The sequence below is a fragment of the Crinia signifera genome, chromosome 4 (assembly GCF_055691185.1).
Source record: "Crinia signifera chromosome 4, ASM5569118v1, whole genome shotgun sequence".
NCBI lineage: Eukaryota > Metazoa > Chordata > Amphibia > Anura > Myobatrachidae > Crinia > Crinia signifera.
Window position 1 is genome coordinate 81,904,769 of NC_139220.1, and position 16,379 is coordinate 81,921,147.

Genomic DNA, 16,379 nt, shown 5'->3' on the forward strand with positions numbered 1-16,379 from the left:
GATTGCAGAATGTTAGTATTTCTGGTCAGTTGTCCCCTCCATATGACAATAGTACAAAACCAATCTGAGAAAATGGCATCCTGAAAGTCAATTTTGGTTGGGCCCCATCTATTAAACCAGTGGTTCCCAACCCTGGCCCTTAAGTACCCCCAACAGTGCACATTTTCCAGGTCACCCAGCAGCTGCACTCATTATTCAGACACATTTTAAAAGATCCACAGGTGGAGCTAATTATTTTGCCCGTGATTCTGTGTTGAGACCTGGAAAATGTGCACTGTTGGGGGTACTTGAGGACCAGGGTTGGGAACCACTTTATTAAACCATTAACCAGACCAGAAGATGTAAGATCAAGAAACCAATGTGTGGAACAAAATGTAGCTTTAAATTTGCTAAGAAGACTTCAGGCTTGCACTCCTGAGATTTTTGTTTTTGCTTAAATGCCTACAAATATGAAAATGGCTGCCCAAGATTTAAAGATGGATGCCATTGAGCGAGTAAAAGAAAATTGTGATTCTAGTGTATTGGGGTGATCATGGACAATTAAGAACCAGAAAATGCCAAATTAGACAACTTGAGATGGACTGATCCATGTATTAGCACAGCAAACTTCTAACATTTCAGCTAAACAGGAGCCAATTCAAAACACATAAACCTTGCCAGGTTGGTTGCAAATCGTATGGCCACCCAAAGAAGATTGAACCCTGACAATTATTTGGGCATCTAACAAGTCCCATTTAGATGCCTCATAATATTTAATCACCCCAATAATGTTCACCAAAGGGAAAACTGTGGGCAAGGTGACACCACTTGGGGTAATTATTCCCCTGGCAGGACACTGAAGCCTGTAGATGGGGACGGTGGAGGGCATGCTGCTTCAATAGGGTACCACCATAAGGGCATGGCACGCTATGTCATTTAAAAAAAAAACGGATAGGGTGCAGCACTCCGCAAACAGCCTAGTGGGAACACTACTATAAAAAAATCAGAGCCGTCAGTCTTTTTGAAAAGGGACTTGGTAAAAATATATTGTTATATATCTATAGTATAAGGTAGAGAACCTTCTGATCAATGTTAGAGGCTAGGCTGCAGTCTAATAAAATACCTTTTTGTAGAAAAACATCCAGTTGGTCTGCACATATGGCCTTTAGTTCCTTTTCAGATTTGTCTTTCCTGACCAAAGCAATAACATAGTTTGCTAGAGCCGAAGGGTCAGCATCACATCTAATGAGAAAAAAAAAAATATATATATATATATATATTTTTTTAAAAAGAGTAGCACAACATAGTAAAATATGTAAAAATAATTGAATAATTCATTAAATGTAAATGCACACACGTTATTAACATAACTTTTGTATTTTGTTGATTTATTAGATAAGCAGGCTCCTTTCACTTGTTGTTAGATGGCTTTTAGTGTTGTGGCAGTTCATAGGGTGAGACAGCAGGCCTACCAGACTACTACTATACAACTGCTGCTGCGTGAATGTGCAGTCTAAACTGAGAAAAAGGACAGGACTCATGTTGTATTATTTTATACCCGGTACTGGATGTCTGAAATTTAGGAGCCCAGTTAGAGAAGCTGCAACAACCTACTGGTGAAGAGAATAATTGACATTTACTGCATTTGTTGCAAATAATACTAATATAAAGGAGGATATTCAATCTCCCGCAGCCATCCCCAATGGGGGAGATGGCTGCGGGTCTCTATTCAATCCGGTCTTCCTCAACAGCATTAAAACAGGGTATCTGGACAGAAGGAGTCCAACTTAAAAACCAGTCGGCCCATTCTACCGAGAACGGACAGAAATTGACTAGCTCCCGGCCACAGCTCGCCGATTCCCAGACACTTCTCGCGGCCAAGCCCCCTTCTCGGCAGACAGGACATTGAATCCCGCCTACGAGATGAGCGTCGAGAACGGGACAGGGTCATGGCTGTGACTACATTGAATACCCCCCTTAGGGAGAGATTCAATTGTTTTCCGCTGCCTATATTTAGTATCACACTTATTGCGCCAATAAAGGTCATGTTTACCCAGGTAAAGCAATTAAACCCAACCAAAGCAATGAGCATGATGTAAAAAGTACTATTTGAGCGCTCAAACAGGTCACTTTTCACTCATTTCAGCTCACTACTCCACTACCAGGATGTGCGAGTTGAAATTCCAGGTGCCAACAGCTGATCACTTATAGACGGAGCAACAATTGAATAGCTCAGTTGGGTGCTATCTACTGGCTGCAGGCAGCTTAAACTACTAAATCTTGCCCTTAGTTCCATGCGATTAATTTGCGGGTACAAATCATTGCGGTAGCACTTCACAACGAGATAACACATAAGTACTGGGTACACTATGAGGCACTGAACACTTTTGTATATACCGTAAGTGGGGCCAATTACAGACGGCAAATTGAGGTGCCATTACCAGTGTTAAAACACTGCAGCAATGGCCCTTTACATGGAATTGACCCTACTATGTAAAGTGATCAGCTGGGATATCACACATCACAGTGGTAATGAATACAATAAAAGGTAATTTTCCCAATATTTCTCAGATATTTAGTTCTGGTCAATTTGATTTGGTCACACATAAAAAAAAAAACATTTTCTCACAGACACACACAGGTTCAGTGAAAATTTGTGTGATTTTGCTGGCCACAGTGAGCTAGCTGCTTTCAAGATTTTGGTTTTGTCTGAAGCAGGTAAAAAAAAACTAAATCCAAAATTGTGGCTTGTATAGCTTGCTGTGAAATAAATTACCCACAGACTGCTGGTAACTGCATACCCATGGGGGGGAATAAATGTATATCTACAAATTATATAAGGATTGCCACCTACTCTGCATCATCAAGGGGAGAAACTAAACCTTTTACTATGGGTAAAGTTCAATTAGCAATCAGCTTGGTTTCTGCTTGCAGCTTTTATAAAAGGTGCCCATACATGGTACAATTATTGTATACAATATCTCATCGCATTGCATAAAGGTGCCCACAGACGCTACAATTGTACTGTGCTATGCGTTTTTGACTGTACAATGGTTCTATACAATTTTTCTTCCAGCTTGCTATGAGATGTGCACTTGGATGCATGTGATGAACCCATGTTTGTAATGTTAAATTTCAGATGTAGTCTAAAAAGTACGTGCAGCACGTACTTTTTTAGACATACAATATCGGGCTTATCGCATCGCACAAGCCCATAAACACCATCCAATAATTGTACATAAGATGCAATTTGTGCTTAAAAAGTACAAAACGCATTCGATAATTGATGCGTCTGTGGGCACCTTTAGTTTTGCAATGCAATGAGATGAGATCTAGTACAAAATGTATGTTCAGCACATACTTTTTGAGCTGTGCATTGAGATGTGTGACGGGAGCGCGCATCTCATCGCACATAACAATTGTAACGTGTATGGGCACCTTAAATACTGCTTCCAGCAAGATAAAGGTCCATACACACTGGGCTATTATGTCCAACGTGTATGGACATCGATGATAGCGGGGTGGGGGGACCACTCCGTGAATGCACACTGAGCCGCTTTACCCCTGCCTGGCGCCGTCAGCAGGGGTAGGACTGCTTTGCATAGAGCAACGCTATGCAAAGCCGCTCATCTGCTGGTAATACACGGCGAACATGCGGGACCGCAGCTCACCATCAGGCCATACAAACTGGGCAGCTTTGAGATGAAAGCCTCTCAAACTTGCGGTTTTGAGTGGCTTTCAGCTCAAAGCCACCCAGTGTGTATGAGCCTTAAGGCACTTTAATAAAGAACAAGTCACCTTAAGCTGGTTTCATGAACATAAACATGACAAGGTCGGTGTAAACAGGTGTAACCAACTGTATTAGCCTGAGTTCGGAGGTCGTGCGGAAGGCCGGCAAAACTTTGAGGTTTTCTTTTTTGTAAAGGGGCAATCATTTACAAGGCAAAACCATGGCTTGTAAATAAATGCTCCTTTAGAAAAAAGAAAAAAAACTATCACAATTGGCCATTGGTCTCGATATGCACAAGATCGCTATAAAGCACATTTATGATGTGGTGGAATAGAATACAATGTAGAAATATGCAGAACCTACAGTATGTGATACTACCATGCACAATATGCATTTACTATAGAAAATTAACGCGTAACCTGTTTGGTTCAATTTCTATTAGAGTGGTTATAATAAACTGCACCCAGGTAGGGGGTCACAATTATATTTTCCTCTGCTAGATAAAATATTTATTATTATTAAAGAATTATTTTATCCACAGGAGTGTGTGTAAATCAACAAAATGTCAAATGAAAAAACCTCCTGAGGAAGCCGCTGAGCACTGAGAAGGCGGGGATCTCGATTGGCAGCACATAGACCAGAACCAGTGGACATGCTCTGACAAGACCGCAAGTATAGGACTGTGCCAGCGGTCAGAGTAGCCCACCGGGGACTGGAAGCCAGAATCCTCATCCTATTGCTGGGACTCACTTAAGTATCAAACCACTGAAATACGCACACATAGGTGGGGACTGAGCATGGCTATTATCCTAAATTAATATACTAACCGGTTCTAAAAGTTACAGGATTGGTTTGAAAAATGACAGGTATGAGCTGATTGGCCGGTGATAAAAACCAGACACTTTATCACTTCACCCACCAAGCTTAATAAATCTACCCAGTATATGGACTGAAAGACAAAACTAACAAAAACAGCTCTTTAGAAACCTGCAGTGTTATCACTGATTTTACACACCAGCGATTGTGGTTATGCTGCAGGATTAATAAGTAGCCATTCGAGAGGTCAAATCCTGTAAAGTTCTGCCATTATTACTGGGTTAGAGAGTGGTCTGATTGCAGCAGGTGGCAAATGCTTGCCTGGCACCATCACTCTGTGTTATGTCAACAGTTCTGCAAAGTGCAGCTGCTCATTCCTCCATATTTGCATAATACGAGGGGCTTCGTTTAAGCAGCACAGCCAGTTTTCATTGCGAGTGTAGATAATCAGTCTCATGCTTGCATGGTGTCAGGTATGACTTTAAAAAGGACCCATGACCAAGAGTATCATTGTTTTAACATTTTGCAAGGTTACTAAACCAAAATTAGAATGTTGATTCAATACAAACAGTCATCTTGAGCAATTCAAGTTCTTATGCCAACACATCAGGCTCACAATAGCAGATAAATGGAACATTGCAGCTGGAGTAAGTTTTAGAAGTGATTTTAATGACTAAATCAAATGCATGTTTTTTCAACATCTAGTAATTCTGCCGCATGCCCCCTTTTAGTCATGTATAGTATTGGGTATGAATCGAAGGTATTCAATTGTTGCGCTGATCGGACAAACCTTAGCATTTTTGCAGCTGACAGCTTTAGGTTTATCCATGCAAAGCGACTAAACCAGTCTCTAAGCTCCCTGGTTTTTGCACTACAGACGTTGAATAAAAAATAAATAATAATTCTTGCACCTCTGGAGGCTGCGAGGTAAAAATGTGTGTGTTGCGGGTAATAGGGGTCTCCCCGGAGCACTATTACCCGCAAAGGTAATATTATAAAGGGCCAGCTGAGTAAAGATGGGTACACACTATATATGTGGTGCTGCCAAACGAAATGGCCTTTAAATAATGACTATCATCTTTCTGGGATGTCACCGGAACCCAGCTGAACATGCAGTCTCTGACTATAGGGTCATAATTGAATGTATGTTCAGACACTGGGGGAGCAAGGGGTGCAGGGGCAGACACCTGTTGTAGCACGTATTGTAAGAAATATAGTGGGTACACACTATCATTGAGAAGCATGAAAATATATTGTTATGGTGCATATCATTAGCTAAAATGGCATAGTGTGTACCCAGCTTAGTTGTCTGCTCTTGTCTAGGATTAATAGATCTTTATAGTGTTCTTTTTATGGTAATTTGAAACAAGAAGAAGAATTATGGAACTCCTCTCCACCTTCTTAATCTATATCAAAAACCTTCAGGTTTGGGAAGATACATTTAAAAAGCTTCACAAGATACAGAAATGTAAGCACCAGTGCAGGTTCATATTAAAACATTATATATAGCGCCATCCATCACTAAACTAGAAATATACATTTGCTATCTATTGCAGGCAATGAAAACAGCTGTGACTTTCTGCGCAACTCAGGGGCCACAGAAAAGGTAATGACGGCCTTACCCACTGGCACACACAAGAACAGCTAACTATTAGCATGCAATGGAGTAAGATAATGATACCCAGTGGTTCCAATAATGCCATTGCCACTTGCCGTTAAGGAGCATTTGAGGCTTGCTGCCATTTTCCAGGATCTCCCTGCTCAATTTTTATTGTAACATTCACTGTAGTGTCCGTCACTACTCTCTCCCGATCATAAAAGCTGGTTACCAGTGTTTTACGGGACACACACGCCCTATTTCTAAGCGATCCGACTTAGAAATGTGCACAGATCGCTCAATGTGTAGGCACCCGAACGATCCGAGATTCAGGGTCCCACGCGTTGCCATCGCTGAGCTAGTATGGGGCATATGTCAAAGGTCTATTATTGCTTTTACCCTCTATTTTTTACGTACAAAGCATTACTCAGATTGTTTGAAGGAAGCCTGCAAATCAATATTTTTACTTTATAAAAGATAAAGCACATATTTGTGTACTTTCTGATATATAGCTACCCAAAAGTACAGATGCAGTGGAAACATTTTAAAGACGCTATTTCCAAACATTTTATACTAGCAAACAAAAACGAAAGAGACCAGAGACGGGATGCAGTTCAAATCCCGGCGGTTGGAATCCCGGCTTCCAAAATCCAGACGCCGAAATCCTGACACATTTTCAGTCCGTGGGTGTCCATGACACCCATAGAGGGAGAATATATTAGTGTGCCGAGCACAGCGAGGCACCGGGCCCGCTGCGTGGCGAGCCTGGAAGGGGGGTGGCGTTCCACATCCCCCTTGTCGGGATTTCGGCGGCCAGGATTTTGAACGCCGGGTTTTCATATCAATCCCCCAGAGACAGCTCCTTCGTATGCACAGACAACTTTTGCTTGAGTGACGTTTAAAACAAAATTACAATTACAGAAGGTAGAAAGTGGTTTAACGTGCCAATTTGGAGCTTATTATAAATATCCCAATTAGATAATAATTGTATGAACGATTGTATATAAAAAGAGAGTCAGGGACATTATGTGGGTTTATGTAGTTCATCGACATGGAAATGTCAATATGAGTGTTTTTGGGGTGTCAATTTTTATCTTGTAGCACATGAACCCCCAACTAGTGTAGCACTTTACTTGCCTTGTTCCCAATCATAGTCTATTTGGATGGTAAAGTACAGAAACTTTTTTATTTTAAACTCATGTCGACCATAATACTATGTCGACCTATACCCATCTATGTATGCTACATTTCAGAAACAGATTTGCTGAACAACACCAGAACAAACAGGCCCAACTCTTCATGGTGGGGAGGAGATAAAAAAATAAAAATATATAATAATAATAATAACAATAATAATAATAATAAGTGTGTGGTATTCAAATTTTTTATCTATCGCTTATCAAACTAAAGGGACGGGAGATACTGGGTCAATATTTAATTGATTTTGTTTTGCACATGGTTTATGGTGATTAGGTCAATGTGCACTGGCTCGACCACTGAATGTCGACAGGGCTGTATGGGTGACACAAGCATTAGGTCGACAATGGCAAAGTCGACAGTCAAAAAGTCGACATGAGCTTTTTACTTTTTCTTGAGCAGACATGTCCCGACAGGCAGTATTTCATGCCCCACCATCAACTAGGACATGGAGGGAGAATAGATAGCCAAAGGCAGCGAGGCCCTGTGCCCGAAGCATGGCGAGTGCAACAAGCCATGTGAGGTGATGCATTTCACTGGCAGTGTCCATGTCGACATTTGGGACACACAAAAAAGTGAAAACCTCATGTCGATCTTTTGACTGTCAACTAGACTCATTATGGTTGGCTAAACACAACCAAACTAACAGGTGCACCGCGAAAGTTCCAGTGTGGGTGCTCAACATGTGCCTTTCACATTTTAAGCTCATTACCCTAGGAGAACACAAGCTAAAATGCTGGCAGCCAATCACACCCAAACAGACCAACAACTGAATAGCTCTGTGGGGGACATCATCTAAACCAGTGGTAGCCAACCCTAGCCCTCGAGAGCTACCAACAGTTCACATTTTCAAGACAACCTAGCTGCTGCACTCATTAATCACCAACACATTTTAAAAGATACACAGATGGAGCTAATTAGCTCACTTGTGATTCTGTGAGGAGACCTGCAAAACATGCACTGTTGGTGGCACTTGAGGACTAGGGTTGGCTACCACAGATCTAGAGGCACCGTGCAGGAAAAATAATTGAATACCACCGTAACCATCTGCAGAGGGTCACATAACCATTCTCTTCAACTGAAACAAACCGGGAACAGAAATCCATAATATCACCAAATCAGTGCTGCCATAGCAGTATTGTAAATCAGTGTATCAGTGTAGTAAATCAAAACAAGAATAACTAAAGTAAAGATATTGAGTTTACACACTGGACGATATAGTGAAAAATATCCTCTAGTGCAGTGGTTCCCAAACATTTTTGAATCACAGCACCCTAGAGCATCAAAATATTTTCAAGGCACCCCTAGGCCAAATGCTTCTTATTGAGAAATTCAGAAAAAAAAATTTTTTTTAATTAAGTGCATTGTGTTTATAGGTCACAGTTATCTGGTGAGGGACTTGCTCCTGTTTGTCCACATATATTATGATTGACAGCCACCAGCACTGGTTTTGCCTGACCATAAATAATATGAATTGATCTTGGTCCACCAAGCCAAGGCACCCCTGCAAGTGTCCTGAGGCACTCCAGGGTGCCTAGGCACACAGTTTGGGAACCACTGCTCTAGTATGTATGGCAGTGGTCGCCAAACCGTCGCTCGCGAGCTACTGGTACCCATCTCTTGTCTGCCGCTTCCCCTGAGGCTGAGACAGACACTAGAGGTCATTTTTCACCTCTATTGTCTGACAGGGAGCGCAGCATTGCCCTGAAGTTCTGGGTAACCTGCAGCGCTGCGCTCCCTTGTCATGATGCTAAAGGTGAAATATAACCTCTAGCATCGGTCTTCGGAAAGGACTTCAGTGCAGTGAGGGAAGGCGCTGGTGGTACTATCTCTGACTGCAATAACACCTGACAGTGTGGTCAGTTCTTTTATTACACTTCCATAGGGGTAAATAAGTATTTCCTACCCCTCTGGTATACATTATTTATGTGACTATGTATGTATGTATGTATGTATGTATGTTCAATATTTTAACCTATTGGCAATAAAAGCTACATTTGAATTCCTCTACTCAACATAATTGACTTTATCCCAGGACCTCATCACATGATTACCCAACCGCAAATAAGATTAGAAGGGGTTGTGTGGGAGAAAGAAGGTTGCAGGTGGGGATGTGTAGATGAAAGGCTGGCATGGAATGATGAAAGGGGAAAGGCTGGCATGGATTTTGGGATGTGTGTGTGTGTGTGTGTGTGTGTGTGGGGGCTGGCATGGAGTTGGGGGATGTGTGGGTGGGGGGGGGGGGATGGCATGGAATTTGGGATTTGTTAGAAAGAAGGCTGGCATGCAGGTAGGAAGTAAGGGGAAGGCTTGCATGGAGTTGGGGATGTGTGGAGGGGAAAGGCTGGCATGGAGATGGGGGATATGTGGGGGGAAAGGCTGGCATGGAGATGGGGGATATGTGGGGGGGAAAGGCTGGCATGGAGTTGGGGGATATGTGGGGGGGAAAGGCTGGCATGGAGTTGGGGGGAAAGGCTGGCATGGAGTTGGGGTATATGTGGGGGGGAAAGGCTGGCATGGAGTTGGGGGATATGTGGGGGGGGAAAGGCTGGCATGGAGTTGGGGGATATGTGGGGGGGAAAGGCTGGCATGGAGTTGGGGATATGTGGGGGGAAAGGCTGGCATGGAGTTTGATGTGTGGGGGAAAGGCTGGCATGGGTGGCAGCGGGCAGGAAGGAAGTGGAGTTGTTAAATGCAGGCAGGAGAGGCAGCTGCAAGCAGTCAGCCGAAGAGAGCACCTGCTATGAGCATCAGGGAGAGGCTGGAACCTCGGAGCAGCGTCTGCTGTGCACCAGGAGGATGCCTGTGGAGGAGGCTGCTGGCTATCAGTTAAGACCCCCATGCAGAAGTCCCGGCATATGTAAAGACTTGTTAACTTTGTGTCTATGCCGGGAACCAACTCTAGCACTCCAAATCTGCGGTATAGCAGCAGTGAATAGACTGTGTGCACATGCACACAGCATCTATTCAGAGAGGCTGGGGGCATGGCCAGCAGCTCTCAGAGCACTGGCCATGCCCCATAGCAAAAAAAATGGGGGACATGGCCTCGCAGGAGTACCACGATAGTAGGTCATGCCCCCTAATTTCAGGCGTGTGCCTGCGGCATGCGCAGATGTCCTTCTGTGTTAGGGGCATTACAGTGTGTGACAATGTGTAAAGGGCATTTTTCAGTTATTAAGCAGATTTATTTATTTTTTATTTTAAATGAGTAGCTCTTCAGGCGGTTTATTTTGTCTCAAGTAGCTCAGGCCAAAAAAAAAAAGTTTGGAGACCACTGGGGTATGGGGCTTTAATTTATCACAAAGTAATGCTGCACATATAATGAAGTTTGTTTCTATTACCAATTCATTCAGAAAATGTGGCATTTGGGGTAAGTTTATATAGGCTTGTGTTAGTACGGGTTCTAATCATGATGATGCATATGGTATAGGGGTACATGCAAACTTAAGGATAAACATAATGGGTCTTGAAGGCATAAGCGAGATGCTAGTAAAGCTACCCGATGTTTTAAAGAGGTTATTTAAAAAGGCAATACCAACTGGGTTTTGCCTTTTAAATATATCAGGTTTTGCCTTTTAAATGATTTCCCCATTAAAACATTGGCCAGACTTATAGGAAACTCATCAATGCCTCCAAGTTGTAACCTATTGTACAGTGGTCAGGTGATTCTAAAGCCCAGTACAGATGGTGCGATTCTAGCAAGAGCATGCGTACAGGGCAACTGTCCCCAGGAGCGCACGCCCGCGAACTGCGGCTTCCCCCGGCAATGTCTCCTTTTCATCAATGATCATCTTTGGTCACTGATGAAAACAGGACACTGAGCAATATGATTGCTCAGCGATCATATAGCTCCATGTATACGGAGCTTAAGAGTATTCTAAGAATAGTGGCCATGTTTTCTCAAATCACTAAAAACTTCTACACTAGATCCCATCAGAGAACTGTAACTACTAGCTAAAACTTACGCTATCCAAGTTGGTGGTAATCCTATGTAGCAGTAGTGAATCCACGATGCACACATGTCCCTGAGTCCCAGGGAGGCCCACACTGCACCCCTTTTTAATACTTATCCCTCCGGAGTCATGCTTACCCCTCTTTTGACCCCCGGGATCACACCCGCCGCCGAGATGTCACAGGTACCCCTACGTATGCACCGACTCTGCAGTATGTTTGTTTATTGTGTGCTGTAAATTTTGGTTCTGTATGAACTTTTTGAAGTATGTAAAGATTCCTGAGGGAGAACAGTGCTATATAAAAGTTATTAGAACTTAGGCAACTGCTCTGCGCACAACGGGGTTCTTGTCTTCCCCTGACTACTGAGGAACCACAACACTGACAGTAATACATCTTTCTATAAACTTCCAGCAGCCAAGGTAACCCCAGCAGCCATCGTTGTGACCCCTGCACCCAGTTGGCAAAATGAATTAAGTGATAAAATTGAAGGCGATAAAGAGAAATAGAGTACTAGCCAATCAGATCCTGAGGTGCTACAGGCTGGGTTTAGGAGCTGATTGGCTAGTACTTTGTCACTCTCCACTTTATCACTTGTTAAGGCTTGATACATTTAGCCCAGTCTCCAATATCAAGCATCCCAGGTTAGTAAAGCGGGAGGGTAACGGGTAGTTTAAACTTGATATAAAGGACTACCCCACCCCCCCCCCAACACACACATACATACATACTAGTAATCACCCACAGCCCCAGTACCCCCTCCAACGGCCAGTGCTGCCCCTCTTCCTACGCCCATAGATGTGTCTGGGTTGTCAGGTTGTGTTAGCAGCATGTCATGGGATCACAGCTGCCCGGCAGCGCTGACAGGGGATCACTGCGAGCACATCTGTCACCCCGGTGGGCACCGGGCCTGCACTCCCTGCACACAAGGCCCGCAGCAGGACGGGCACATGCCGCTACTCACATGGGCTCCAGTAACTTGGCCAGCCACGTCTTGAAGGCCTCCACATTCTCTATCAGCATGTCGGCGGCTGGGGCAGGCCTGGGGGGCGTGAGGGGGGAAGCACTATCGCTCCAGCGCCGCGGCAGCAACACTCATCCTCCTCTTCGGCGCCGAGTCGCCCTGTGTGATGCCGCCACTCCAGGGAAAAACTGCCACTTCCGGACCGTTCTCTGCTCTCCACATACAGCGCGACCGTCACCACAAGCCTGGGCTCAGTCAGCAGCAGCTCCAAAGCCAGCAACGCCGCACTATCCGCCAGCAAGCAGAGTAGCAGCAGCAGGGCCTACGCTGAGACCGGAAGACAGACAGCTGCGGACAGCCAATCACGGGGCTGGACGTGACGTCTTCCAGCCAAAAAAGGGCGCACGGGGGAGGGACTCGGCGCACACGCAGTAGTGCCGCATGTTGTGGGGCTACTGGCAGCGCCGGCGGCGCACTGTGGTAGCGGTGTAATGCTAATGCATCGTGTGGTTCTCCAGGGTGACTGTAGTGTGTAACATAATGAAGGGAAAGGTGACTAAATACAGTATAAGGACGGATTCAACTGTTAATCTGTAATATATGTAGTGTAGCGCAAATTGTGCGTAAATAACTATTCCAGAAGACATGTTCTCAGGGCCGGTGTAAGGCTTCACAGCACCCTAAGCAAAATTTCAACTTACTGCAAACCTATGTCCTACCTCCTACCTTTTAACTGTCTGTGAATACCCTGTTTGTTGTATTATTGTCTCCTTTTGTAAAGCGCAACAGAATATGCTGCGCTATATAAGAAACTTAATAAATAAATAAATGTTTTCCATCAGGTCTTTTTTGTTGTTTGTTAGATGTGTGCACTGAGATGGGAAATTAGATGTCACTGTAATAGATACAGAAATGCTTACACATCAATTGTAGGTTGCCGATCAAGAGAACCAATGCCACCTACCAACACAACCTGCAGTCACAGAAGTTGAGCGCAAAAGACTTTGCATCCGAAGCTAGTTAATTGTATGATTACACCATGCATAGTGTTAACTACTCCACAAGCTCCTCCGACCTCTCTCTCTCCCCCCCCCCCCCCCCCCACACTTACCCCTCAGACCTGCCCATGTGCTTCTCAGACCTTCCCATTTGCCTAGGGCGCTGGCCACTGTAGGGCGGTACTGTGCAGTAGAAGAGGGCAGCAGCGGCAAAGAAGAAGAAAGGAGCTGGGAGCAGGTGAGTGACCCACGCCCCCCCCCCCCCCCCCCCCGGAGCCCGCCCGGTGCCGCATCCGCCTCCCCCGCCGGAGCAATCCAATTTGTCACTTAATCCTATCAAAGAGATAGATGGCAGTGGCTCCATCTGTACCCTTCAGACATGCCCAGTGCCCACATGCTCCTCAGACCTCCCCACTTGCTCCTCAGACCTTTCCACGTGCTCCTCAAACTGCTGGATCAGGCTAAGCAGGTGTTAGACTGCTCTGTGCAGCAGTGGGCCCTTTAGGCTGACCCCCAGACATTTAAGGAGCTGGCAGTGGTGATTGAGTGTCACCTGACTCTGGGTAAGCTGAATAAAGCCATGTCAGGAGACGTACCAGTACTAAAGCCCAGAACTGAGGTCCCAGTGGTTAAACCACAGGCTCTGCCTCCCATGCTGTGCTACGAATGCAGAAAGCCTGGTCATGTGTGGTGGGACTGCTCAAAACAAGGAGAGCCGATGGATTGCACTACAGGCAAAGCAGCTCGGCCGATGGTCAGCATAGCTGCTGCAGGGGTAACCCTTGCGGAATCCATCCTGTTCCAGATGCTGGTGCAGTTGGAAGGCCAGGAGATCTGGATACTGTTAGTGAGCTCACCATTGTCGCTGCCAATATGGTTCCTCCTGTCAGGGTGTTGTGTATTCATGGCGATGTTGAGGAGTGTCGATGGGTGGTAGCTGCGGTGACCTCCAGTCCACCTAATCCATAAATCCTGGGCTGTGAATTCCCACTGCTGCAGGAGCTGTTTACCTGGCATGACTCTGACATACAGTCAGCCACCAAAGCCAGGGACCATAGCATACGATAGACTTGGCATCCGGGAGAGCTACTGAAGATAACGAACCACCCCAGGAGACCGAGTCTGAGGCCCAATGGAACCCTGTAGGTGACACAATATCATTACAGGACTTTAGGCGAGACCAACGCGATGACAGCAATCTGATGCATGCATGCACTGTTAAAGCTGTCAATGGTAGGGTGATTGCTGCATTACCATCAGAAGGTGTGCTATAATTTATGCTAAAGAATGATTTGCTGTATTGTGTTACTACTTTACAGGGGAAAAGAGTGGAACAGCTATTATTTCCCCGAAAGATTGTGTGGTTGGTGTTGGAAGCCGCACATACACATTTGTGGGGAGGCCATTTAGGGGAGGAGAAGACTCTGCAACGTATATATTTAAGGTTCTTTTGGCCAGGCATCTATGCCTCAGTCAAAATGTATTGTCAGGAATGCCCAGTGTACCAGCTGGGGGGCACCAATACATACTAGTAGTTGATTATGCCATCAGGTATCCAGATGTTATACAACTGCATAATATGAAATCTGGAACTATTGCCAGAGAGCTACTAAACATGTATACCTACTTGGGAATGCCAAAGGCGTTCGTAACGGACCAAGATACCGCGTTTGTCTCTTAACTGATGAAAGATTTATGCCGATTGTTAAAGGTAGACAGGATTACCACCTCAGTCTACCACCCACAAACAGATGGCCTGTTAAAAAGGGTTAACCAGACCCTTAAACAAATCATAAAGAGGGCAGTGTCTCAAGAAAAATTAGACTGAGATCTGCTATTACCTTATTTAATGTTTACGGTCAGAGAGGTACCCCAATCCTCTACCGGGTTTTCTCCCTTTGAGCTCCTCTATCTCCTCGATCTATTGAAAGAGGGGTGGGAAGAACAACCTTGTCAGGAGCTTAACATCGATCAGGTGGTGTCCCAATTGTACGACCGTTTAAGGCAGTTTGCGCCACTCCTGAACAAACGTATGGAAAGGGCTCACCAGCATCCGAAGCAGAGTTACGTCTTTCCATATGTCATGTTATTTCTTGCCAACCAGTCCTTTAAACCGGGAGACAAGGTGCTGGTGCTCGTGCCAACTGCAGAGAGTAAAATTTCTGCTCAATGGCGGAGCCCATATGAGATCATAGAGGCAGCGGGATCAGTCAATTACAAGGCTCGACAGGAGGGTAGAAGGAGGGAGGTCCAAATCTACCTGCTAAAACCTTAGAAGGAAAGTGCCAGCCCTCTGGTAGCTATAAATGTTCCAGAATACCAGGTACCCAAGTCACGCTTACTCCTGGATAGAAAAAGGAAGTGGCGAACTTGGTGAAACGGTACCAAGACGTGTTTTCTGCCATTCCAGAAAAGACACAGATCATCCAACATGATGATCATTAAACATAGACCATATTGCATACCCGATGCAAACATGCATCCATACACAGGCAGCGGTAAAGCAAGAGGTGGAAGAGATGCTACGCCTTTTGGTTATGGAGGAGTCAATCAGCGAGTGGGATAATCCCATTGTCTTAGTACCTAAGCCTTCGGGTGCTTTAAGATTCTATAATGACTTCTGTAAATTAAATCAAGTCTATTGATTTGTCTCTTGCTTCGATACATACCCTATGCCCTGGGTTGATGAGTTGGTAGGAAATTTAGCCAAGAGTTAGTACCTTACCACTCATGAATTAACAAATGGTTATTGGCTGATTCCCTTGACAGAAGCTGCTTAGGCAAAAACAACCTTCTATACCTTAGAGGTCTTATTTCAGTACAAAGTGCAGCTGTTTGGTTTACATGGTGCCCCAGAAACATTCCAGAGAGCTATGAATAAGTTGCTGAGGCCCCACAGTGAATATGCAGCTGCATATTTAGACAACATTGTTATCAGGGGCAGATCGGGCCACCGGGAAACCGGGTCATTTCCCGGTGGGCCGGTCCAGACGTTTTTTGACGCGGGCCGCGCTACTACAGCAGTTAGCTGCCACGGCGTCCGTCCCCCACCTGGCTGCTGCTTATCTCCACCAGCCGGGACCAGCGCTACATGCGCTGCCAGGAAGGGGATTAAGCTCTGAGTCACAGAGCTGACACGGCCGGCGC

At 45.0% G+C, this 16,379-nt stretch overlaps 1 protein-coding gene across 3 annotated transcripts in view; it reads right to left on the minus strand.

The window, feature by feature from the left end:
- RBM27 (RNA binding motif protein 27) overlaps positions 1 to 12,594 on the minus strand; it is a 60,667-nt gene extending 48,073 nt beyond the window's left edge. For 2 of the 3 annotated variants that reach the window (XM_083181907.1, XM_083181908.1), the window contains exons 1-2: positions 12,235 to 12,594; positions 1,103 to 1,221 (exon numbers count right to left, since the gene is read on the minus strand). In XM_083181907.1, coding sequence (XP_083038033.1) covers positions 1,103 to 1,221; positions 12,235 to 12,293 — 178 coding nt within the window. In that variant the 5' untranslated portion in view covers positions 12,294 to 12,594. The remainder of the gene's footprint in view (positions 1 to 1,102; positions 1,222 to 12,234) is intronic. The other variant, XM_083181906.1, reaches the window with a different exon arrangement.
- Between the last annotated feature and the right edge of the window lie 3,785 nt (positions 12,595 to 16,379).